At 43.3% G+C, this 27,560-nt stretch overlaps 1 protein-coding gene across 1 annotated transcript; it reads left to right on the top strand.

Moving 5' to 3' along the window:
• Positions 1–1,569: 1,569 nt before the first annotated feature.
• Positions 1,570–25,984, top strand: LOC108603279. Its single transcript, XM_033294156.1, is given in 15 exon segments — positions 1,570–1,704; positions 10,470–10,591; positions 10,648–12,587; positions 12,773–12,899; positions 13,083–13,312; positions 13,374–13,500; positions 14,681–21,730; positions 23,809–23,993; positions 24,052–24,072; positions 24,074–24,169; positions 24,171–24,248; positions 24,306–24,560; positions 24,615–24,886; positions 24,946–25,154; positions 25,209–25,984. Coding segments are annotated over 14 exon segments (10,836 nt in total). The 5' UTR covers positions 1,570–1,704; positions 10,470–10,497; the 3' UTR covers positions 25,361–25,984.
• The last annotated feature ends 1,576 nt before the right edge of the window (positions 25,985–27,560 follow it).

The following is a 27,560-nucleotide window of genomic DNA, read 5'->3' as shown; positions in this document are numbered from 1 at the left end:
CAATTAATTGAAAGTGTCTTTATGTGCGCCACGAGATTAAAATCCATTCCACAGCTGCAACTTTGTGTATTATCAATCGATATAATATTGTTTAATAGCTCTGCTGCGTGTTTAGTTCAAATTTTACAACATTCTATATAATAATAGCTCAGCCATAATTATTTTTTATAGCCAGCATTTGATTTTGGCTTCAATGTGTGCAAATCTTTTGTGTCTCGGCACTTATTAAGTGCTATTAAGCTGGCATAAACAAAAGCTTTAATTTTTTTTTTGCCTGCACACATTGATTGCTTAATCGTGTTGTGTGCTCAACGGAAATGCCATGAAATTGAAAAGCTCCACTGGAGACGCTCAGGCTGTCCGTCCGTCCGTCCGGGTTGCGGTTCAATAAATGATGTGTGGCAAAAAGGAATGAAGGCAATGTCCGGCACATAACATGCCTGAAACTAATGGCCTAGACGCCCCCCACACACTGCTCAAATATGAAATGGGTTTAACGCTTAAGCGCCAAGATTTACAGCTTGACATTAGTTAAACATTAAATTCAATTTTTCACATAGTTTTACTCATAAAGAACAACTTTTCCACAAAGATTGGCAACTATAATAATAATGACGCAACTAAAGTTGTATGCAACCAACCTTTTTATACACTTTACACACATACACATGCATAATAAGTTAGGCTACATTGTGGTTGAAACAAATCCGTTGTGCATTGTGGTCGGAAATGGTTTTTGGTCAGCAAAAAGTTTATGCTATGCTCATACCAAATTAGCTCTGCATGTTGTTGCTGCCCTTTTGCAAGTGTCAAGTGTATGCGAATTATAACAATGCAATGCGCCAACTTTCTCATGGGGGTCTAATTAAAATGATAGAAAGAACAGGCGACGCGTCGTGGCGTCTTCAATCGCATTCTAGATAATGATAATGAGAAAGGCAAACTCAAGTAACAGCAGCGTACTAAACACGAAGCTGAGACTGTATAAAAAAAAAAGAGAGAGCGTGCATGCTTGTATGTGTGTGTGTGTGACTGTGGGAGAGCAATTGCTGGTTTAGCATTACAGCGCAAAGGGCTCACCACACACACACACACATTGCAAGAAATTGCGCTCACCTAAAATAAACAAGATAACGCGCGCCCGCTCTCGCGCTCTCGCTCTTCTTACATTTTATCATTACACCTTCGCCTTACGCTCTGTCTTAAACCTGTTGTTTTCAATTGAAGCTTAGCGCAGCTCCGCTTTCAATCGTGTAAACGCTTCAATCGTAAAATCTCGGCGATCGACTTTGAGCTCAGTCAACGAACGCGACTTGAGCTAAACGGTTGTGGCTTTGCGCTCGCTTTAGTTTAAGCATGTGTGCGCGTGTGTGTGTGTGTGAATTGCCGGTTTAGTATTTATATATTTTTTACCTGCCTGCTGCTCGCTGCGCCGTGTTGTTTTTCTTTTTTTTTGTTGATATTAAAGGTTTATACCGCGCGTAATCTTAGAGACATGCAAAGCAGCCAGCCAACAACGTCGCGACGCTAACGAACTCATTTAAAACGACTTTTGATTTAAAAGAATAATATTTATACATAAAGTATGTTAACAAGTGTCAAAAGCAAGAAATATAAGTGTATTAGCCACGCAAGAATTATTTAGTTATAACTTTGTCAACGCCGCTGCTACAGAATCAACGAAAAGTAACTCAAGACCAACAGGTAAAAATTCCATAACAATGCAATTGTTGTCTACGTGCCAAATTGCGCAATAATGTTATTTATATATACACTATATAGTGTATGGGCATGCTATATAAACAGTACAGAGAGTATGGATAAAGAATTTCAATGCGCTGTTATTTTAACGGCTCGACCGTAAATTACATTAAGACCGCATTCAGCCGAAGAACCGAACCAGATTCAGATGCACAACAGACAAAGAAAAATATAAACACAAACAAAGGCCAAAAGCAAACGGCCGAGCGTAGTTCAAGCATTAAAAACCCTTCTGATATACAGAATATATGTATATATAAGTATATATAACTGAATGTACAAGTATGTGCCTGTTGTCTGTATGAATTACAAATACTTCTCATGCAGCCAACGCTGCAGCGTCTTTGACTCATTATATACAACTATTTATATAAATAACTACCATAATATATTAGTAATGCTTTTGTTGCTTGTAGTTTGACGAGCAAAAGACAAACTCGCATTCTCCCTTGACTCAAGAAAACTTTGCTTGTATTTACTTTGTTTGCATTGCGATAAGGCTTAGGGCGCTTATCTCATGTAAATTAATTTAATGTAGCTACAAACATTCGACTTAAGTTCCACAAAGTTGCCAATTTTTTGGTGTAGCAGGTGCAGCAGCTGTAAGCGAAATTTTGACGGCAGTTCATTAATCATTTATAACACACACACACACACACATACATATGTATGTATGCATAGCTTTGACTGCACCCACCTCCGTTTGTTTTACTCTCTGACACATTTATCATTATCACATTTCAACAGTTTTCAGCATTTGCCAAGGGCTAATGTGTTGCTATTTTCGTTTAATGTTTCACATTTAATGTATAATTTATGCAATTCGCATAATTGCCATTTGCCAATAAAATGCTAAACATTCCTTTCAACTAGAAATTACAAACGAGCAGCTGCGTCTCGATAAAGTTTAGTGTGAACGCATAAATGCAAATTCGATAACTGTTGTTTAACGAGAGCGACGACGACGACGACGATGACAAAAGCAAACGTCAAATTATGCGTGAGAGGCTCTCGTATGAAAGCTGTGGAAAGGCAATTAACCCACTAAACAGCTATTTTTTGTTTTGTTTCTCTTTGTGTGTGGGCAGCGCGATTAGTTAGCAGTTATTAAAATGATAAAATATTGAATAGCTGCTGTTTTATTTTTATTTATTGCTGGCTTGACAATATAAGCTTAAATTTTGAATAAAATAAAGTTATAAATATTTTTTAGTATAAGCGCAATTATAATTGCAAGTCATAGGGTTAAAATATATATATTTTTTAATATAAGTGCAATTATAATTGCAAACCATAGGGTTAAGCTTAACTTCTTTTATATTATTTGCTTTGTTTGCTCAAGCTAAAATTGATTTTGCACCACTGTGCACAACAAGAATGGAATTACATAGCTATTAACGGTATAAAATAACAAAGCGTATGCAATTTGTAGATCAGATAAGACAGCAAATTTGTTTCGCTTTGCCTGCCCTATGCTGAATTCACTAATACAAATGTACATAGAAAATTACAAAAAGCTTAAACACATTAACGCGTTTGTAGCTGAAATTGGTTAAAACAAATTAACGAATCTGTAATTGATACAAAGCAACAAAAGCGGCTACAAATGGTCAATAGCTGTTATTAAAAGCCGTTGCAGCTTGACGAATTGGCTATAAGGCTGAGAAACAGTGTCACGTATTTTGAGCGTTAGAATTTGCTAACAAGAATTTAATTTTTGTGCTACAATGTTAAAGCTTCAGTAGTAGCAGATTAATTGTTGTCATGTTTTTATTGTTGCTAAATTGATTGCGCGCATGAAAACAATAACAAAGATTTGATTGCTTATATATATATATATATATAAATATTATTAGTAGCAACAGCAGCCACTTTGATTGAACTTTGGCTATGTTGGCGTTTGATTTGAGCTCAACAATTGTCGCCCACGCAGCACAGAAATAAATAAATGCATATTTGTTTTTATAGCTATGAGCAATAGATTTATATTGTGGGCTAAACTTGTTGCTTGGACTTTGTTGTTCTTATATGGTTCGACTGCAAGTGGCCTGCCAAGAAAGTAAATTTTATTAACTCTTGTTGGACGTCTTGACTGTGTTTCTGACTCTTTTGTTGCTGCTTCTGGCACATTAGTATGCAATGTCATTCCTTTTTTCATGTTAGCCATATGCGTATGAAGTTATTTCCTTTTCAACGCTTGTTTTCCACTCATTTTCTTCTTTCATTGCTTTTGTTGCTGCTGACCGCGCCCTTGTTTGTAGCTACAGTTAACTTGACCAACTTGAGCAACGAACCCAAACAGTCTTAGCTGCAATTACTCAGCTGCAATGCAAATTGTCAACTGCAGCAGCAGCAGCAGCAGCAGCAACAATGAAGTCTACGAGATCAAAGCTGCTAAAGTTTCTTTCACTCTCAAAAGTAATAAACATTTCAAGTTGAAGCCAAAAAAAAAAAATAAAATAAAAATAAAAACAAACAACCTACATTTGCCGCTCTCAACCAAGTGTCAAGTGAGCAAATTCTTGTGCTTTTTTTGCAAGAGCATTTTCGCTTGTCTGTATAGGTGGGCAGCAGCTTTATATAAAAGTAAAAGTTCATATACACGCAGCTTGTTGCACTTGAGTTCAGCTTCAATTGTAAAAAACCCAGAGCTCAATTCAGTTGTTTACAAACGTTTTAGATTACTGAAGTAAATTCAATACTGCGCTGTGTTACTGGAGATGGCTAAAGCTAAAGCAATGCAAAGTACAAACTCTGTTGGTTGAAAAGTCAATTTAAACTGGGAAAAACCTTAAAAAATGAAGCTTAGTAAGCTGCACATGTTGCCAAAGTACTTTAAACTAATAACTTTTGCAAATAGTTTAGCATTTAAGGCTTGTTACTATGTTTTATATTATTTATGCAATTATTAGTTGCACATAGAAATTTAAACTGTCAACAGCAGCAAACCAAAATAGTTTAGCACTTAAAGCTTGTTACTGTATTTTATTATTTATGCAATTATTAGTTATAAAAATGTGAACTGTCGACAGCAGCAAAACCAAAATTTCAATGTCGTTGCTATCCTTTTAATTTTCATAACTGCTGCCTTTGCCTTTTCGACGGTTTTTCTTGTTGGCTTTCACTAAGTTTTATAATTATTTTTTACTCGTGGCTTGTGCATTTCAAATGGCAAGTTTGCAAAAAGTGTCAACGCATATCAAACTGAGTTTTGTGTGCGCAAAAAACATAAAATTAACTTAGTTGTTGCTGTCGCAGCAGCAGCAGCTGTTGCTGTTGCTGTTTGGCTGTATATTTATCGCTTGCATTTTCCATTCACTTATATCGCTGCTTGGCTGTTTCTTGGCTGCAGCTGCTTTAAGTTTATGTGTGTTTTATCTCTGGCGTATGATATTACTTCAAATTATGTGTTAAGCAGCGAGTACGCGCTTTTTACTTGTCGATGAGTCAGCAAGTAAACGCATTTGAAAATACATAAAATTTCATTAATTGCTGTAAGCCCAACTAAATGGGCTAGCATGACAGCTTAACAATTAACTATTTAACGAGTCAGCGTGCTTAACTTTCTTCTTAGAAATTGAGTTGCAGCTCAATAATTAATTCAACTAGCACTAAAAAATCTAATTATATTGTAGACATTGCGTATACGTAATGTTAAATCAATCGAGTGGGCACACACAACTGAATGTCAAGCACATAATGAGCTGCTTAAATAAGTTATAAGTTTAAGTTGGCTGCATAAATTTAATTAACTGTTTGGAAGAACTTGGCAACAAAAGTTATTTATAAAAAAAAGTATAAAGCACTTTAGGCGGCTTTAAGTTTGTCGCTGCTTTGACAACATTCGCAATTTTTACAGTTTATAAAAACGTTAAGGCGTTGCCACACCCACAACAGCAACAGCGCACTTACGCACATAAATAACTGTTGACTCTTTTCAATGGCCCAGCGACAAATTGTACGTGCGTAAATTGGCAAAGGGTTGTTGACTTTTTGCCACCGCCGCCGCCATTAAGTTTGGGCCAGCACTATTCAAGCCAAGTTCCGTTCGCCGTTACTCGACGCTTCCTCTTTTATGCGTGACGCTATTTAATTATGCCGCAGAACTTTAAGTAATTGAAGTACACAAACACACACTAGACTGGCCTACTATTTAATTAAGTAATGTAAGCTGATTTATGGTAGCCACCAAAAATTGCAGATAAAAGCGGCGCTAAAGTTTTTATTTGTTTAAATTTTATATTAAGTATACGTATGATATGAATTGCGCATGCTGCGAATTTCGCTCTTTCATTCTCAGTCGCTGATTTTTGACTAACTCTGCTGTTGAGAGCGCTATAGATAAAAAGCTTACGCGCTCTCTCTAGTCTCTACACTCACCTTTTAGCTATTGCCGCTGTTTGTGGCATGCGTCAGCGCTTGCAGTCTATGATCAGTAGCCAAGCTGTGTGGGTTTTTGCCTCAAGTGACAACTTCAATAATAACAAACTGCTAAATTAACTTGCATGCAACCCTCTCGTGATTCATTTTTAGTAACCAGTGTTAAATCTACTGCTGGTCAACGCTTTTTTCCAAGCTCAGTGAGTATTGGTCTGGACACACACACACGCACGCTCATTCAACCATGTCCTGAGCCCCAGCAGCGGCGCTGGCACATGTTTCAATTTAAATATTCACACAGGCAGCAACAAACGCGTGCTGTGGGTGTTTATGCTACCTGTATATTGATTTTCTTTAGTTTACAATGGGGACTTGTAAAATATTTATAACAATATATAGAGCTGATAACATGAGCATTAACTGCAACAAAAACAAAACACAGCAGTACAAATGTAAACTGAACTTTGTATATTGCAGCAGTTGAATAATGAAATTGATTTAGTTTTAGTCGCTAAGCAATAATTAATGCTTGCATTTAAGTTATTTCTTAGTATTGGAATTGCCGCACTAATGAGTCTAATTCCACTTCTGGGAATTCATGCTAAATGTGCTGCAAGTAATTAAAATGCGCAAAGTTAACAACAATAGCAACAAAAGTTAAAGCGCAACAAATAAACAAACAGCTGAAGCGCATGGCTCAACAATCAGTCAAAGTTACTTGACAGTTACTTAAAATGGCCAAGAGCCCCAGCCAGCCAATTGGGTAGTTATTGCCATTGTTTACCGTTGGGCGCGCGCTTAAATGTAAATGAAAGTACAATTTGTCGATTTGTTTGATTTGGCAACAAAGAAAAATCTCTGCAGAGCAATTGGAGTTGGAGTTGGGGGCTATAATTTTACGCACGAATGGCTCAGCTAAGCGTTGTGTACATAACTGTAAATGGCAACACTTTCGAGTTGGCCCAAAAGGAAGCGCACAAAGCCTTGCTAGCCAGCCGCTTCAAAGCGATATTTCTATTTGACTTGCTGGACGCGCGGCTTGGTTGAAATAAGTGAAGTTATGAGCTTTAAAAACGCTTAAAATTTAATAAAATTTTTGCCAGTTTCGAGTTCTTAACGCATTTTTATTTATTATGTGAATGACTTGCAGCTTAATTGAATTTATTCAGTTAGTTATGCAGTGGGGATTACAATACGTGCAGCACACTTGGCGTATGCGTAATTATATAACGCATACGCATAGTAAGCCAGTTAAGAGCGCTTAAATAAAATGAAAAACACACTATTGGCTGCGCTGGCTCATAAATAATAAATGTTTAAGCCAGTGTCATGTTTGCGTGGAGCCAAAGTCGCTGCTTTGTAATTATGCAAATGTTAACCCTCGTCAACAGCCTAAGTGTGTGCTATCTTTTTAACAAATCGAAGCGTAGTCTTGTGAAATATATAATAATTATTTATTTAGGCTTTAGATTTAATTTGCAGCTAACGCGTGTTTTAAATTAAATTTATACTAATTGCGCGCACACACGCGCGCAAGCCACAACAACAAATGTCAATTTAATTATGCCAATATAATTTAAAGCACCCAAACAGCAGTTACGCACACACACACACCACACACACACATATACAACACTCGTATCGTAATAACAACATATTTAGCACGGTACTTATTTATTATTTTACGACAGCATGAAATCATAAATCCTAGCGCAATAATTAACGTTAAAATGAGTGCTAACATTAACGTGATAAGCAGCGCCTACATTAAAGGCATAAAGTGCTTAAGCCTGCCGGCTGGCAGCTTGAAGCTCGGCGCATTTTATTAATTACATTATTTGCAAAAGAGCAACGCGCCACATTTGTTGCTGTTGAAGCATCTTGACCTCGCCTAACTACAAGCAGCAGTGACAACTAGCCATAGGGACATGCACTTAAACATGTGTGTGTGTGCGTGTGTGTGTGTGTGTGTGTGCCCGCGTGGCAAGCAGCCGCAGCGTGTAGGCGCCTGTGTGGTTTATGTGGCTTTGGCAGGCATGCGTGCTCTGCTTTGGGTCAATTAAATCGAGCTGAAGTGCTTTGCTGTAGTGTTAGACAAATGTTTCGGGCCCACAATTGTTGTTAATAATGGCACACTAGTAGTACATTACGTATACGTAGCGTAAAATAACAAAAATATAATTAAAAATGCTTATGAGAGAGATTCTAACATAAAATGCACGGGCAGGCAAATGAAAATTCTGTTTGGCTTTTTATGCGCATTGCGTGACTTTGACACGCACACACACACACAGACACAGACACATGCTGCATGTGTGTGTGTGTGTGTCAATGCTTAGCCTGCTTGCTTTATGGCTCAGCTGAAGGTCAACCTACATATTCCTTTTGAAGCTTTATACAAATTTCAAAAGCTGACACATGCTTCAATTATTTTTGCTTCATTTTTATGCTATGCAAAAACCAATTTAAACAAAAACAAAAAGTTATTATTATAAAAAAAAATGTACTAATCAAAAATTGTTGCTGTCATATCTTTTTTTTCTTGATCTCTTTTAATCATTCGCAAAAACACACTTGTGCTGTTGTTTTCACACACACACACACATATACACATAACGCATACACGCTTAAAATTCTTGCCTATTGCTGTCTCATTCGCTCAATTATTGTGCTTGCTTCTTACTAATTCACTAATATAATTGTAATTTGTAACTAACAACAATTTTAACTTGACTAAACTAAACTATGAAATGTGCGTAAATGCACAACAACAACACTCACCAATACATAACAATCAACAACACCAAACACCAACAACAACAACAACTTCAGGCTCTTGCGTGCGGAATTGTATGCGCTGCGTTGCAAGGTCGTTGGTGAAGCTGGAGCGCTACAAGATGCCACAACACAAGAACAACAACAACTACAGCATACTATGCAACAACAACAACAACAACAACAACACAACAATCAAAACAATCTACACAGCGACCCCAGTCGCCATTGCGCTCGCTGCACCACCGAACTGGGGCGCATTACAAATCGCGGTGCCCCCTGTCGCATTTGCAAATTGCGCGTGTGCAAAGCCTGTCGAGTTCATCACGCATTGGACTGGGTGTGCGTGGTATGCCACAAGCAACTGTAAGTCTCGCTCTCGCTCTCTCTATCTGTCTCTGTCTCTGTCTCTTTCTCTTTCTCACTCTATGCATTCATTTTTGTGTTTCGTTCGTTCGTTTGTTTGTTTGTTATTGACTGTAAGCACTTTTAAACGCACAAGCAGCACTCACTATACAAACTTCCATTATCAAAGGCACACACGCACACACTAATTAACTAACTGAGCTAATTAACGAAATTAATATGTATACACTAATATATGCCATAGTCTGTGTCTTATGTTTGACTGTGTGTGTTTATTATAAAAACAGTTGCAGCTAAAAGTTGGCTGGCATAATTTAAATATAAAATATGCGTATACTTAATATGCATTTAATATTTAAATGCAGCTTATGACTATAAAAGTTACAAATTCATTTGATTAAGCCTTAAGTTACAACATTTTATGCATATTAAGTATACGTCGCATTTAAGTTTCAGTTTTGTATGTTGTCATTTCAGCGTTTGCTGCACAATGTTGCAATGTTGCATGCATCTTTTTTTTGTTAGCCCCAAAATGTCGAGTGTTAAAAACTGTGGCAAGTTGCTGTTGCATGCAAAATTTTTCATGTGTTTTTTACATTTTAAGCGCAATACTTTGTATGTAAAGCCAAAGTGCGCAATGTAAAAAAGTATTTCACTTTAAGTCTTTAGCTGTATATAAATAGGGCAGCGTTAAAATTAAGAAATTAAGTTTAGTCAACAACAAATGTTTCAACTGAAAATTGTTGTTGCTGCTACCTCTAACATCGCTAGGGTTGCTAACCCACATGCAATGCGAGTTCAGTGTTAATTGCCAAGCCCCAAAATATATAAAATTAATGTTAGCAAACAAGGCCAGACGCAGTTTCCGAACAACAACAACAGCTGAGAATTTGCTGAGCCCACCACAGGTGTCAGGGCGTCTCGTGTTGAGCTTGTGGGCAGCTTTAATGCGTATGCAACACAATTTGATTGAAATTCCTTCAACAAGCTGCACCCGCAATTCAAAGCAAACGCCTGCGTCTGTTAACGCAGCTTTGGCGTTGGTGTTGAACTCAACTTGGCTTACAGCTAGTAGTTTGGCCCAGAGCTAGTCAGTTGACAGCTGCTGACAGTGCCAGACGCGTCGTGATGCTTACACATTTCTTTGGCTTTATCAAATGGCAATGGTATTGTTGTTGCACTTGCAGGGAGCTACAATCAGCCAGCGGCGAGTGGATGAAGGAAGCTTACGCCTACTGCGAGGACGTGGATCATTTAAGCACCAGCGACGTGTTGCGCAAAAGCATTCGACGCTCTTGGACTATATCAAGTAAGTCTCACCTAAAATTGTTAAAATAAACAATTAATTTATGTAAATGCTTGCAGATCCCGAGGACGATCCCAACAATCCAAATCTACAGCAAACTGTGGCAGACAATTTGTATCCACAGCAGCAGAATCTGATTGAAGCGCAATCTGCAGGCAGCTATCCCACATTGCATCAGCATTCGTATCAGCAGCAGCAGCAGCTGCAGCCGCAGTTACAACAGCAACCACAACAGCAACATACATCGCCTGCGCGTCATTATAACAGCGGCAGTGCCACGCCCATTACAAGCAGCAAGTGGCAGCTTGGGCGACGCGTATTACGTCAATCAACGCTACCCAGCACGCTGAATAACGATCCCAGTTTGAGAGGCAGCGGTGCCAATCTGGCCAATTACAATTCAGCCAATCTAACTGCACCCACTTCACCGCATCAGCAGCAAAAGAGTCCGCTCTATCCCAGCGCCTACAACAGCGACGATATTATACACATGAACGCCGACTGCGACAATTATATACCCATCACTGTACAGCAGCCGCAGCTGGAGCCCGAGGCCACACCACCAGCTAGCCACAGTCATCGCTTTCAGGTGCGCCGCCAGTCAACGCTGCCCGCATGCCAACCACCGCCCAGCATCTACATGTCTACATCACCCAATCGCATCTACAGTCGCTCGCCCGAGCGCTCTCCGGGCGAGCAGCAGCGCTATCCGCCCTTTCAACGTCAAACTTCGTTTCCGGAACCCCCCAGCCACTATCAGCGCACCAAGCTGCTGCCTCAACCCGTCAGCTCGCAGCCCTATGAGCCGCCTGCAGCTCAAATCCCCAATCCCGATGAGCTGGACTACACTGTCGCTTATCCCAAGCCACGCATAGCGCGTCAGGCAACGCTGCCCAATCCGGATCAGCATGTCAAGCTGCTGCCTACATCGCCACCCAAGCGTCAGACCTCACCGCAGTTCAGACGCTCGCCAGAGTTTACGCGTCAGCAAACGCTGCCCAATCCCGAAGCCTTCAGCAGCGGCAACACCCTCACCGTGCATCAAACTCCACCTGCCAAATTCATGCCCATTTCACCACGCGCCAAGCAAAACTTTTTGTTTCCCAGCGTGCAGAACCCACGTCAGTTTCTTTCCCAGCAACATGTGCCCAGCACCATGGGCCCTGCTGATTTGGGCAGCGGCGGCAGCGTCGCTAGCGGCGCCGGCGAGCAGTACTCCAGCAGTCAGAGCGTCAATATACATCACTCACGCGATCCGCATGCCAAGATGATCAAGGTGCGCAGTCATAGCAATGAGGAGTACTCGAATAGCACCAAGTCGCATGTGGAGAGTCGTCGCTTGTTGCCTGAAATACCCACAACTCAACGCTCCAGCAGTCGCTCACCCTCTCGGCTAGTGCGTCAGGATTGCCTTAAGGAGCAGGAGCATGGCGTACGCACTTTCGGTGAAGCCAAGCAGCAGTTTCATCAATTCCCAGATGTTAGTGAGGAACAAGAAAATCGCACTGGCTATGCGGATTACTTTGGCACTAGCGTTACCAGTTTTCTCGAATCCGATGAAGTGCAGTATGAAAATAATTACAATGCTGGCTTCAGCAGCGAGCCACGCATCACTTTCAACAATGGCATGGAGTCATTGCCAGTGCCGCCAGTTTATAGCGCTGATAACTTTCTTAACGCTGGTGCTGGCGCAGCTCACTCTGGTTACTACCCAGAGCATGCTACAGTCAGCGGTCATGCTGGCGCAGCATTGCCACGCACTCCATTGATGCACAATCGCATGCGTCGCCGACAGTCGCGTGAGCTGCCCGCCTGTCCGCTAGACGTGAGCAACGTTGAAGCAGAAGTTGCAGCCGCTGTGGTTCCAACTGCGGTAGACAACAGCATCGAGCGCCGCAAGCCCGAGCAAATGCGTTCGGTGTCAGAGGATTCCGGTGCCAAAACAGCTCCAAAGCCAGTTACACGTCGCTCCTTCTCGCATCCCGAAAAGGACACGCTGGTAAGCTATGCTTAATAGGGTGCCTCGTTATGATAGCTGAAAAATAATTTACAAAAAAAACACCTTGGTTCTAAAATGAAACCGGGGAGGAGTTTTTCCATTCTTGTAAACTTTTTTCAGCTATCAAATCGACGCACCCTAATGCTTAAGCAACTCATTTATCTCTATGCTCCTCTCTCTTGCAGCCACCAAAGAAAACGGAAGCCTCCAAGATACCCAGTCCACGTCCACTGGCTGACATACTGGATAAGTCACGCGGTGGCATCTCCAAAATACCACAGGCAAGACGACGCAACAGTCGCGGTGAGGAGGGTAAGTCAGTCAGTTGTCAGCTGGTGATTTCTAGTAGCTTTGTAGTTGCTTTTGCACCCACACAGCAGTAGAAACCCGTAGCTCTTAGCCGTAGTTAGACACGTTGATTTATTAAAATCTTGCACTCCCCCTTTGCCTACCGCTTGCCCAACCAACCAACCAACCCACCGACCCACCCATCAGGTAGTATACCACCACAACACCACTACTCCTTCCATGAACTGCTTAAGCATCAGAATTCTGATTTAAGCAAACGCCTCAAAAAAACGCCCCTTCCTGTCGCCGCAGTCGATGCAGTTAAGCCGGAGGAGCCGCAGGCCCAAACAGCAGCGGATAAGTCGCAGGCAAATAACGAGGCAGCAGACAAGAATGAAGCCAATGACGCAGCTGCTACGGCGGAAGCTGTTGAAACGGTAAGCGTAACAGTATGTCAACAAATAAAGTTTTAAACGCTTCTCTCTTTTTGCTATATAGAAGCACACCAGCACATTGGGGGAGCAGGAGCTGCAAAATGCAGTCGAGGCGGCTGCGGTGGTGTTCAAGAAAGTTGTGCTACAGCGACGCAAGGAGAAGGAGAAGGAAAAAGTAGCAGCCGAGGAAGGTAAGTCCCCCCTCCCCAACTTATGAATTCAATGGGGTGTGGGTATAATTGTAATTAGCTTGCTGGTGGTGGTGGCAACTATTTATATTATATACTTATAAGCAAACCTTTGCCTTTCTTGGAGTTTCGCGTTTCATCTAATTTTGCACAACTAATTAGCCGCCTCTGTGGCACTTTAAATTACCCCTCGTCCTATTACGTGAAGCTGCATAACTATCTTGGTCATTGCCATTGAGTGTGACCAAATGCAAAACAAACTGACGAAGCACAAGGTCAAAGGGCTTCGGACATACATAGGTTACATTTGAATAGCATAATGAGTAGATGTAGCTTCTCTTTTTGTTAGAATAGATTAAAATGCTGACGTTTGCAAACTAGTGAGGTTTTCATCAAGGTTGACAGTAATGAATAACAAATGAAAGCGGAACAAGGGTAAAACAGTGATATATGTAAATCTGTAAAGAGGAGGTAGTGGACAGTAATCATGTCTAATATTTAAAAACTATTACTTAAGCTTAAATGACAGTTTCTTTCAATGTAAGCTTTGCTTTAGTGTATGAATAATTTATGTAATTAATTCATAGTTGCTTTTTTGTTAGTCCTATAAGTTTAGCTGACTTTGCAATTAATATAAATGAGGCTAAAGCTCTGATTAAGATTTTGTTATATGCTATTGAATTCTATTTCTGAAAGGGAAAGGTAAATTACTTTAAAATGTTAGTATTATTATGTTAGTATATTAAAATAAGAAACTGTTTAAAAAATAATTAAATTTGTTCATTTTCTAAATCTTTTGGTAAATTGATATTTATAGCGGGAATAATTCTTGGGCTCTGTGTATATGTGTTAACTAAAAAGTGTATTTTAATTAAAACAAACTAACTACTAAATTTTATAGTGCAGCTTTAGTTGCTATTTAACTTTATCAGATTGTAACTAACCCGCTAACAAACAAGTACAAACATGTTCCTAAGCTAAGCATACTAAACTCAACAACAAACCACCCTGTCTTTAAAAAAACCACTATTTCACTACGTTGTTAACCAGTATTTTGCCTTTCGATGTTTGGTGTTTGGTCTTTGCTGTTTTTGGTGCTGGTCAATCTAAAACTAATTGCGTTCAAAATAAACTGCGAAAGAAAAACCAAAAAAACCACCCCGTACTTCACTTCACTTCACAGCGCTGCAGCTGGTCACTTCCGGTGACAGCGATGTCATGGAAACATGGTCGTCATCAGAGCTGGAGTTCAGGTGCAGCACAACGACGTCGGCGGCGGCGGCGGCGGGTTTGAGTCAATCGCAGTACAGCGTCGAAGCGGACGAGTTTAAGCTTGTGTTTCTCAATTCGGATTCATCTTCGAGCTGCAAAGAAGAGGAAGATGATGATGATACGGATAGCGCTTCCAATTCTTCATGTTCGACGCATCAATGTCACAGCATTGTAAGCAACTTGGAGGACTGCGACTGGGATTACTTTGAGCCCTCCATGATAGCTGCGTCCACAACAACAACCAAGACTACTATGTACACTTATGCTAGGAATGCACCAACGCCGCCACCGAGACTGCGTCGACGCTCCAGCGACAGCGATTCGCCGCTGCAGCTGCGTCGCCAGCAGCTGCTGCGTGGCTACTGCTCCAAGATTAGAGAAAGCGACACAGGCACCGATGAGGAGTTTCATATGCAGGGCGAGAGCAGCAGCCAGACCAGCTCGGATCAAACGCCGCCATCGACAGCAGCCACACCTTTGAATATAAAGGCGCGCATCAAGACGCGTTTCCTCAAGAGTCAACACTATCATCATCATCATGGCCATTTGTCCAGTCGCTGCAGCTGCGCCGCTGCTGCGCCCACTCAGCCGCAATATGTGCCCATACCCGTGCCTGTGCCCATACCCGTGCCACTTGCCGCCTACCACAATTGGCAGCAGGAGCATGCGGAGCAGGACGACAACTTGACCGCTTCGCTGCAGCAGCTTTGGCAAGCGGCTGCTGCTGCTTCTAGCAATATGCACCCAAACAGCAGCAACCAACAGCAAGCGGCTGCCGCTGCTGCTGCTGCCGCCATGGTCGCCTACTCACAGCAATTCGCCGCAGCTAGCAACATGTTTGATGCAACGCCGCCAGCAACTAGCAAAAGCTATCAGCAGCTGCCAACGAACTTGCCGCCGCCGCCGCTGCCGTTGCGTCAGCTACGCGGCGGCGGTGGCTGCGGCGGCTTTAAATCCTCGGCGCCGGAGCTGAGCGGCTCTCTGGGCTCGCTCATGACGCAGTCGTTCGGCTCGACTGCCTCCACTCTATCGTCAGCTACGTCCGGCTACAGCACAGCAGGCCGCAGCCTGGAAACGCTAGCAGGCTGCCTCTGCTTGGCCAAACAGCAAAAGCAGCAGCAACAGCAGCAGCAGCAATTGGCAAGCCAAATGGCTCTCAAGTCGACGCCAACAAGTTTGGGTTTAGTAGCGTCGCGCACGCCGTCGTGTGAGCAACAACAAGCGCGTCTCGCAGTCGAAGCAACAACAGCAACGGCAACAACAACAACTGACATTGCCGCAACGCCTACAACATTGAGATTGTGTAATGCGAATGATAAAAGCGTCGACAGCGACATCGCCAGCGGCGTCAACGGCGGCGTTAAATTTAGCGCACATGTTGCTGCTGTCGCTGATAAGCGCGATGCCCCAACAGCAACACTATTGAGTGAAAATCTGCCAAATAAATGCCAAAATCTCTGCGAAACAGTGCAAAACAACAGACAAAAAGCAGCAACAACAACAACAGCAACAGCAGCAGCAACAGCCACAGGTATAGCTACAGCAATAGAAGAAAAAACAGAAACACAAACCTACCTGGCGAGTAGTAACAACAGCAACAGCATAAGCGACGAAGCAGTGGAAGCGGCAAACGAAACGAATATACATAAAAATCAAGTACTAGCAACAACAACAACAAGCATTGCTCCTGCGGTAATAACTCGTTTCAACAGCAGCCAAGTTGCAGTCGAAAATGTTGAGATTGCTGCTGCCATTGTGCCTAGACTTGCAACAGCAGCAGCAGCAGCAGCAACAGTCAAACACAACAAGCGCTGCTACAATATAAATAAAGACATGTCCGAGTCTCCCAATGAGGCAGCTGGCTACTTGCATAGCGAAAGCTACGCCGCCGCCAACAGCAGCAGCAGCAACAGCAACAGCAGCAACAACAGCGAAGCGGAGCCGGATGAGCACAGCCCACGCAAGCTGGTGCAGCGCAGTTACAATGTGGCAATGGCTATGGCAGCGGATGAGGCAGCACCAGTAGTTGCAACAGCACCTGAGCCGGCAGCAGTTCAGCAACTTCCACACAGCAGCAGCGAAGACAACGACAGCAGCAGCGATGCCAGCAGCATAAGCTCGGAGGAATCTTGCGATTCAGATGACACTGGCACTGTAGCGGATCGCAGACCCAAGCGTCGACGTTTCAAGAAAGTATTTGTAGTCAATCGGCAGGCGGAGCAGCCGGCGCGTGTGCGTCATAGCTCCTCCACTGAAGGTGACTCGCTTTCCTCATCGGATGCCAATCTAGAAGACTCTTCCGATAACGATACCGATACCGAACGCACCGATTGTGGCATTGTGCTCAACTATGTTAGGTCGCTGGAGGATACAGATGAAGGGGCAGCAGCAGCGCAAGCGAGAGTGGCAGCGAGTGAAGATGATGATGATGATGAAGATGAAAGTGAACGCAAGATTGCCAACTCAAGCGATGAGCTGGCCAACTGCATTGTTGTCGTGGGCGGCTGCACCGATGAGGCGGGAGGCGTGGTGCTGCATGGCATGCGTGCGCTGTCCCCGCAACTGGAGCATAACATGGACTTGAGCTCAGTCCTGGCGGTGTGCGATGAGCTGCACAGCATTTCAAACGATGTGAATCGCTTGCTGGAGCTGCATAAGCAAAACTCGCAGCTGGAGCTTAAGCTGCAGCGACTGCGACGCGGTGTGGCCGAAATTAATGAGGATCATCTTAGCAGCACTGATGTGGCTGCCACCCAACAAGCAGCGCAGCCCAACAAGTGCAGCAGCAGCGAAAGTGAGGAGGCGACGGCAGCGCAGGTGGTAAATGCAAGGGCAACCCTCGCGCATTCTCAGAAAAGCGTAAATAAAAATTCTAGTAATGACGAAAGCGAAGCGAAGAACGAAAATGTAGACAACAAAGCAGCAGCAATAACGAAAAAAGAAGAAGACGAAGCGCACACACTTGGGTTTTCAAGCCAGCAGCGGCAGCGGCAGCAGGTAAAAGCAAACAACGATAATCAAGCGGTGGCAGCCATGCAAACAGCGAGAACAGACAAAGAGCGAACAGCTGTGCAAACGTTGGCAGCGGCGCAGGCAGCGGGCCGAAGCAGCGAAGCATGCAAAATAAACGATTACTCCGACTCTCTTGCGCTCGCAACGAGTAAAGCACCTGAGCAAATACAACAACAAGAGCAGCGACAACAGGTAGCCATTAATACGCAAGTGAGAGAGCGAGTTGTTGTCGCTGCTGCTGAGAGTGAGCAAAAAGTCGTTTGCGCAGCTGAAGTGAAGTCGCTCTCAGCATTGGAGTCAGTGTCAGTCGAAAATGAAATGTTAAACGTTGCGGTTGAAGAGCCAAACGCGCGTCTAACGCTTTACAACAACAACTCGCCAGCAACAAAAACAACGATAAATAATAATACTACTACGAATAGTGGTAGTAGTAGCAACAACAATAACTGTGCACATAATGATGGCGATTTCGCAGCACAAAAGACAAACAACAACGATATTGAGTCGCCAGTTGTTGTTGGCTTTAGCTATTGTAATAACAGTGACGTAGTGAATGTAAATGTGAATGCCTCTGCTGCGTCGCAGTCGCCGTCGCGTGTGCTCGAAAGTTGTGAAAACGACTACGACAAAATATTTGGCAGCCATAAAGAACTGCAAGAGAACGCAACAACAACAAGCAAAACTGATAGCGATTCCGTTATAGTCGAAACAGCTGCAAGTGCAACTGCAAATGTAACTGCAGCCAAGAATTCACTTTCAGCCAAATACCGCAGTTTGGTGATGATTACTAAAGATTGCGAACGCAAAGACAAAAGCGATTATGAAATGTCAGCGATTGGCAGCAGCAACAGTTCTGGCCAGCAGCAGCAACTTGGCCATGACTCATCGTCGCCGCTTGCTTCACTACGCTCTTTAGACAACTACGAATACGCTTTGGGCCGTGCCAAAGGCAGCGAGACGCCAACACCAAGCGAACGCGAATTGTCACGTGATTCCTACAGCGTGGACTCTTTGAATGAACCCAAGCAAAGCTTGGACGATGGCCTAGCCGATGATGATTCATGGGTGGAGGAGCTAAGTCAGCGCGGCGATGAAGATGAAGCTATAACAACTACGCCTACAGTAACAGACTCGGAGGATGGTGAGCTGGCTGGACAGATTATCTATGTGGATCGCGAGGAGGAACTTAGAGAATACAATCGCTCAGCTATTGACTTTACGCTGCATACAATTGTGGAGGAAAGTTGTGAGGAGAGCGAAGTGGCATCGATACGCGCTGACAATGACAATGAGCTGGAGCAGGAGGAGTGCGAGCAGGAGAGGCGACGCCAGCGCACGTTGCAGCATCATCATCGTCTGAGTGCATCCGAGCTGGAGAAGTACTTCTTCTTTGGCCTGGGCGATGGCAAGCTAATGAGTTCTATAGATACGCGTGGCGATGATACCGCCTCGGAGGTTAGCTCTGAATGCTCGGAGAGTTTGGACTCACTGCCACATGATGAGCAGCTAATGGATGGCAATAGCAATGCTGCAGATTTGGCCAGCTCACGGCTGGAGAAGTATTTTCTCTCCGGTTTCATGGGCTTCAATAGCTCGGATAAGCAGGCGGAGAGCGATGCTAGCGGCAGCGTAGGTAGCGACAGCGAAGGACATCCCAGTCCCAGTCAAAGACGCAAGCGGCTGGTTAGAGCCAGAGGCACGCCCAGAAGTCACAATTCATCGCTGGACAATCTGCTGCTAGCTGAAGCTGATGCTATGGACAGCAGCACGCCAACAATGGCTGCAGCTGTGGAGGATACTTCGGAGTCGGAAACGGGCTGCGATGAGACTGTTATACAAACGGAGCGTGCCTCAGATGGCAGCTCCTCGGACACTATTAAGCGCAAGAAGCAGCTGCGCAAGCGACACGATTCACTAGACGAGAAGAAGCTGCTGGATGTGGGCGAACAATCAAGCGCAGCTCTCAGTGCTGTAGATGCACCAACGCAGTCACAAGCGCAGTCCAAGAAGCAGCAGCATCATAGTCGCGACAGCGGCTTTCTAGGCAGCAATGATGATCTATTAAAGACGCCAGACAATGAGCCTTGCAAGTCGCCCACGCCCACGCTGGAGCAAATAAGCGAAGATCGCGAGCCACAGTCGAGCGTGCTGACGCCCAAGCTGGAGCTGCCCAGCACTAGCGGCGCTGCCAACACTGTGCGCCGACTGAATCTGAATACGCCGCCGTCTAGCGGCACAACCAGTTCGAATCTGGTGCGCAAGGATAGCTTCAACAACTGGAGCTCGGATGAGGAAACGAATCTAATGATGAGCAAGATGCGTCAGTTCTTCAAGACGCTCATAGTGGCGACAGCAAATGCGCAGCAGAGTCAGAATCCAAGCGCGGGCAGCACGCCCAGCTCAGTGCGGCGTTTAACCTGCAAGGCGGCAAGCAAATCCCGCCCAGAGCAGCTGGCGTACTTTGAAAATGAGCTCACCAGACTGATGAAAACAGTGCCGGGCATAAATGATGAGCAAGTGCGTGAAATTGTGGAGTATCTAAGCAGTGAAGACACCTGGTCGGACTCATATGACAGCTCTGACTACACCAGCTCTGATCTCGAAGGCTCTGAGCAGAAAGTGCAGCTAAAGGCGCAAATCAGCGCAAGCTGTCAGCAAATTATAAACAAATTTGAAGTGGATGAGGAGGGCGTAAGAGGTGATGGCGGATTGCTGGATGAGGCGCATGTGCTTAATGGAGATACAGCTATTGTTTATCAGAAGCTGGTGGCTAGCTTCAATAAAGTAGCAGGCGGACAGGAAGCTAACGAAACGCCTGCAGTAAAGCCAGCGTTGGATGAGGATCGCATCTCTACGGGCAGCACGGAGCAGCATTCGCCGCAGCTGTTTGCCAAGGTTATGCAACACATAGGCACACGTCTGGTGGCTTTGATGCATGAAGTGAGCAGTGGCAATGAAACACCCACATCAACGCGCTATAGTCGCCACTCGCATGCAAAGATTTCGGCCACCACCACTGAAGATGAGGAGGATGAAGTGCAGCAGCAGCTGCAGCTTAAGGCGCTGCCATTGAAGCAGCTAAAGCTGCGCAGCAGATCGCACGATCTACTGCTGGATGGCACTCCAGCGCATCCAGTGCATCCCGCACATGCTCCAACCAACGCTGGCGGCGACAGCCACGCTGAAGAGTGCGGCGTCGCTAGCGATTATGAGCGTTTCTCTTGGCGCGGCAGTTTTGAATCGGCATTACTGGCTAATGGCGACTCCAGAACGAGACTGAGCCAGCTGAGTCAACTAGACAGAGACAATTCGTCGTCTGCGTCCGCTTTGGCTGTAGCAAAGCGCCGATCGGCAGGCGATCTCTTGTTCAGCCAGCATCAGCAAAATCTCAGCCGCGAGCAACTTGATCGAGTGCGCTCCTGTGGCAGCATTGGCGGCGGTGATGCGCATCATCATCAGCTGGAAGCTTCACCAGCCAAGCCTTGGTTATCTTCTGCCAGCTCTTGTGCGGATTCCTCCAAGGACGTGCGTCGTTCCAGCGTGCCCGATGCCATTTATGAAACGGACTCCAGCGACGAGAATGCTGCGCCGCAGTTCAGCAGCAATCGCTCTACGCTACCGCGCAGCTTAACAGGCAGCGGTCAAATGGCCAGCACCAATTCCCTGCCACGTCTTGTATCCTCCGGCGCAGTGCTCACCAGCACGCCCATTACCAAGTCACAAAATGCGCTCAACTTTACGCCCAGCTCGACGGGCAGCGCCAAGAGCGCGCGCTATCGCTCTCCGGGTTTGGCAACACGTGCTGCTGCCGTCAACAGCAGCAGCAGCAACAGCACTGGCAATATTGCTGGCAGCAGCAGCAGCAGTGCGGGCAAAAAACTCGGCACTGGTCTACAGCAGTTTCTCTATTCGAAACGCGATGCGCGTAAGCGTCTAAATATGTCAGCGGGTGAGTTTACTAAAGTGGTTACCCCTTGTCCCTTACCCTCATACTCATAAAAAAAGCTTAGAATGCTTAGCTTAGGTATACATCAGAGTTAGGCACTTAATTGTGTAAGAAGAGCATAGAATCTATAGAAAGGGCGAGTACTGGGTGCTTCAGCGTTTGGTTACAATAGGGTTACCCCATAGGGTACCATAGGGTTACTCTAATAAGTACCCAACTAGCGAGAAGTGGTATAATTATTGCTCATTTAATCTTTCTTATAAGAAAAATGTGTTATTTATTTATTTTCAAGCTTGAAATTCGCTGAAAGAAATATTTACAGTAATCCTACACTGTTTTCAAATAGTAAACGCCTACAGCGTTAGAACTTTTTGCTGTTCCGCTGTCGAAAATAAACTCAATCAAGGTAAATTAACTGTTTCCATATTAAGCGGCGCTTGGTCTTTGGGCCACAGCTACAGCTTAAACAGTTCGAAGCGGTTATTCGCATTCCGCTTTACGTGGGTGTACGCCATTGTAGTTGTTAACCTGGTAAACTCGCTTTGCTGGAACCTTGCAGTAGACAAGTCTGGGCTTTGAACTTAATGTTCAACGCGTGTCGAAACAGCAAAGCAAACTAAGTGCATTATTTATATGAACTCTATGTTTATTGATTGTACAATTGGCGACACCCTGTAAACTGAACAAGACATGCTCATAATTAAATTAACCTTTTCGCTCAGGCTATCGCTTTCGCACTTGTTTGTGAGTTGTGTTGAACTTCTTGCCCAGAGTTCAATATATTTCAATAAATTAATAACGCTTAGATTTTACAAGCAAGTGCAGATCGCTCAGTTCTCAGTTGCTGGAACACGCTTAACGGCAACTGTTCGTTCGCTTCGCAAGAGCTGCGCGAAAAGAAATTTGAAAGCCTATTCACAGTCCATAAACAAAAACAATTAACAAGTGAAAGTTAACCGTGCATTAGGTGTTTACTTGAAGGTTATATGGGTTTATGATTTAACGCCCACTTGAGCCAACTACAGCTGCAAAAGATTATTTGAAAAAAAAATAATTCAATTGAATTTGCCAAGCTCGTTTGGCCATACTTTGTATTGCGTGCGAGTTCAAGCCGCTGTGACAAGTTCAAGCACAAATTAATTGAAATTGAATTAAAGTCGGTTGATTTTTTAACGTTAATTTCGAACGATTCACACTCAATGAAGAAACATGAAAAAATTGCTCTTAATTGGCAAACGCAAACGTGGTAGAGGCAACAAAGTTGCCACAGACAACAGCAATGCAGCAGCAATTGCGCCAGTGCACAAAATAATAAGGAGCAAGCCAGTGGGTGGCAGTGGGCGTGGCGTATCGCAGCAAACTGCAGCTGGTAAAATTCAATATGCAGCTTTGAATCGTTGCGGCCAGAACGAGCGACGAGTTAATAAATCAAGCAAGCGCCGCTGGCTAAATTATTGTTGTAGCTGCTGGCAGCGACCACAGCGACGACGTCAGCAGCAGCGGCGAGTTCAGCGCAAATATTTGTGGCGCAACGAAAGCGACGCAAATCCATTCATGTGGTGGCGCTGCTGCTGCGCCAGTGGTCAGCAGTTTGGCTACGATGCGCAGCGTGAGGACGATGACATAGATGCCAAGGTGGCAGCTTATATGCTGGAGCTAAAGCAGCGCGAGGCGGCAACCAGCAGCAGCAGCAGCAGCAGCAGCAGGGAAAGTGAGCAAGTTGCTGAAGCGTGCTTAAGTGTGCCAGCAGTCAATGAGCAAGTGCAGCAGCAGCAGCAGCAGCAACAGCAGCAGCCCAAGTCACGCGCTTGGACTTGGGATGACAGCTTGCGCTCCAACTCGGATCGTTTTCTTGAAACGCTTGAGCAGGAGCTGCAGTGCGGCATTGCTGCTGCTGCTGCTGTTGCTGATAGCGCTGGACAGCAGCGACTGTCGCTTGTGCTGCAGCGTCGCACACCGCTGCATGTGACCTTTCAAGCAGAGGTCCAAGGTAGGCAGCAGCGCTCATGTTTGCCGCTTTGCTGCCTTACGTTAAACAAACTATAATAAACTATAAATTTAATTGATTCATTTCTTTGCAGAAGAAGTCAAAGTTGCTGCTGAGGAGCAGCTGCATTCGCCTGTAATGGGCGCGCGTCATGGCGAAGCTGCCTCCAGTCCTGTGCAGTCACGTGCCTCCAATGACACTTGGCCAGTGCAATCGGATGAGGATATTGATCGACTGGTTGCTATGCATCAAAATCGCAGCAGTCTTAGCTCGTTAGGCGTAAGTTGCAGTCACAAGTTTAACACAATCAAATGCTTATTATTTTATTTATTAACAGCTGCGCTCCGAGTCCATGGCCAAGCGTTTATTCAGGCGCAGGTGAAGGTCGCTATGGCACTGTTGTGGTCAAGGGACAAGTGGAGTTTGGTTTGCAGTACAATTACAAGCTGGGCGCGCTTGGAAATTCATGTGGTGCGCTGCAAGGATTTGGCTGCTGTTGATGCCAAGCGCAATCGCAGCGATCCTTATGTTAAGGTAGAAATCAGGCAACAAATTAAATGCAACTTATATTATAAATTTATATAATTGCAGGTTTATTTGCTGCCCGACAAATCCAAAGCAGGCAAACGCAAAACCAAGGTTAAGAAGCATACGCTTAATCCTTTATTTGATGAAACGCTGCGTTTCCACACGCCCATTGCCAGCTTGGAGTCACGCACGCTTTGGTTAACTGTATGGCACTCAGATATGTTTGGTCGCAATGATTTTCTGGGCGAGGTTAGCGTCAATTTGCAAGGACGCGTCTTTGATAATCCGCAATCGCAGTGGTATTTGCTGCAGGAGCGCGTAAGTTGCAGCTTAGCCAGCTATAGCTTCAATTATTAATTTTATTTATTACAGAGCGAACCCTTTGATGAGGTAGCCTATCGTGGTGATATTGTAGTTGGGTTGAAGTACATACCGCCAGAGAATTTAAAGTCCAGCATCTTTGCGCGCGGCTCTAGCATTACAGGCAGCTCTTCCAATTTGCGCAAATTTGGCGGCAGCATCAAATCGGTAGCAACTAAGTCAGAGCGCAGCAGCAAAGGCGGTCAGCTGCATGTGCTGGTCAAGGAGGCCAAACATTTGAGTCCTGTTAAGACAAATGGCAGCTGTGATGCTTTTTGCAAAAGGTTAGTGCAGCTAACTTATCAAAACTAAAGACAGCAACTAATTTTAACGCTCTTTGCAGTTACTTGTTGCCCGATCGCACGCGCAGCTCCAAGCAAAAGACGCCAGTGGTAAAGCGCACGCTGTATCCCACTTGGAATTACACGTTTGTCTATGAGGATGTCGCTTTGGAAGACTTGGCTGAGCGCGCCTTGGAGCTCACAGTTTGGGATCATGATCGCCTAGCAAGCAATGAGTTTATAGGCGGCATACGCTTCTCGCTTGGCACAGGTTAGCGCACATTTAATTATTGTAGTAAACATTTACTAATTTATATGATTTTAGGTCGCAGCTATGGCCGCCAAGTCGAATGGATGGACGCCACAGGCAAGGAGCTGTCGCTCTGGCAAAATATGCTGGACAGACCCAACTTTTGGGTGGAGGGCAGTCTCATGTTACGCTCGAGTCTGGATGGCGTTCAATCAACTTTGCCATAGGCACTTTAGCCCAGCGTCATAAATAGAGTTTTAGCAGTTTGTTACTTTAGCAGTTAAACGAGTAAGTTGGCTCAACTGTTTAATTTACTCACTCACTCACACACACCTGGCATGTTGTAGTTAGTATTGTGTTGTCTTTGTATTAATTATAAAATAGTTCTTACATTATATTTCTGTGTGAATTGAGCGACAACAGCCAAGGTGAATATATACAAGCAACTATTTGTAGTCTTTACCAATATTATTAATTTTACTTGGAAGCGCAATCATTTTGCAATTTAGAACGATTTTCAATGCTCGAATGTGTGGCATGCGTTACGATTAAATAAGAGACCCCCCCACGTATAATTAAAAGTTCAATGTTCAAATATAAGCAGAAAAACAAAAACAAAAACCACAAACGTTATCAAGTTTATGACACTAACTATAAGTGTGTATAAGAACATAAAACATTGTAAAGCAAACATATGGATTATATATAAGAAACGAACATGACGACCATAGCAACTATCATTTGGGAATTTCCATATTGTGTGTGTACTTTCCCTAGCAAATAAAATATAACTAAAACTAAGCGAACATATTTAAGCTTTGCAATAAAAACAAATGTGTTTTAAAAACTATACAAAATATATATGTAATAATTCAATTCAATTTTGCGTTAATCATGACTGAAATTCATTAATTATACTATCCAGACTTCAAGCATATCGCAAGCAAAGTGCAAATCCAAACATATAACCAACCCAGCAATAGCAGCCAAATATATATCAGCCATATCCACTTCTAAACCTAACGATATATACGACTATAAGACTTTTCCCTCCAAACTCAACGTATATAACAATATGTATAACTGTTTATTGTGACATTTTTATATACATGCTATAGTTATGTGAGATGTTTCAGTAAACACAAGTTGAAATTTTGTAATAACTCAAAAACTACAAAAATGTAAAAAAGTATGTTAAAAAACGAATCTTATGAATGCTTTTGGTGTAAGTTTACATTTGAAAATTTTGGAATGTTACAGCAAACAAAAAAGTGTTGAAGATTTATAGAAAGTGTTTTTTGATAAAAAGAAAAAAAAAAGAAAATTGCTGAATCACTCGTTGCCTAAATACCGCTTGTCTTTTATACTCAAAATATTTTCGAAACACACTAACACATACATGCAAATATTGTGAGCCACATATACACATAGTTATTAACTAATTCTCTGTTCATCGGGTTGAGAAGCAGTCAAACAATAAGCAGAAATTATTGCAATACATATACAAGAAAAATGAAAATATTAAATAAAAGGTATTTAGAAACATAGCATAATAATGTTATGACATATATATATATATTGAATATTATATATACACCATACCAACATATGCTGCTGGATTCCCAAGCTGGCCCAAATGAATTATAATTGTAAACTGTAATTTGTTGAGAGCTTAACTTAAGTGTTCTAAATTTTTCTGCTACTTAAACTTACACTTTACTAACTCTATGTAGTGTGCTAGGCCTAAAAAGTATATTTTTTTACTTCTAAAAAGGGATTGTGTCTCCTCATATCTTATCAACTTTACTACCTTCCTAGCATACAATTGATACTTACATTGATACTTAGTTACTTACTACTCACTCACATGGTGCTATGAACTCCTCCGTATTTAAACACTCTGGAGTACCTAAGAAATCTTTTTACCTTTTACTCTATACGCATTTTTTGAAATCAACTGAACTATTGTGAAAAACTAGTGATTATTGAATCATATTTATAAAATCCTACAATGTGTATCTATACACAGACGATAATTATGATAGAGAGAGAGAGGCAGGCAGTAGCATATGCTAACTATATAGAGATCACACAAGTTAGACAGTTTAATTAGTTGGCATTTTTACAAAGCTTATGTATTTGACAGCAATTGCAACAAAAACTCAAGTGCTCAACTCTATATAGCACTTAAGATTCGTATAATTGCGTGGCAATATAGTAAAGTTTTGACTTAGGTCATACACAAAGGTCAATCGATTATCTAGTAATTGTAATTTAATACGAAAAGCTCAGCAGGCGTAATTATTGATTGATTGATTGATTGATTGATTATTAGGCTTAAGTTTAAGGCTCTTGCCTAACTCTGCGCGTTTCAGCGGTTTGAAGCCAACTCTATTTTGTATAAATCTAAGACTTTCTGGCAAATGC

The sequence above is a fragment of the Drosophila busckii genome, chromosome 3R (assembly GCF_011750605.1).
Source record: "Drosophila busckii strain San Diego stock center, stock number 13000-0081.31 chromosome 3R, ASM1175060v1, whole genome shotgun sequence".
Taxonomy (NCBI): Eukaryota; Metazoa; Arthropoda; class Insecta; order Diptera; family Drosophilidae; genus Drosophila; species Drosophila busckii.
This window is presented reverse-complemented; position numbering and strand designations above follow the sequence as displayed.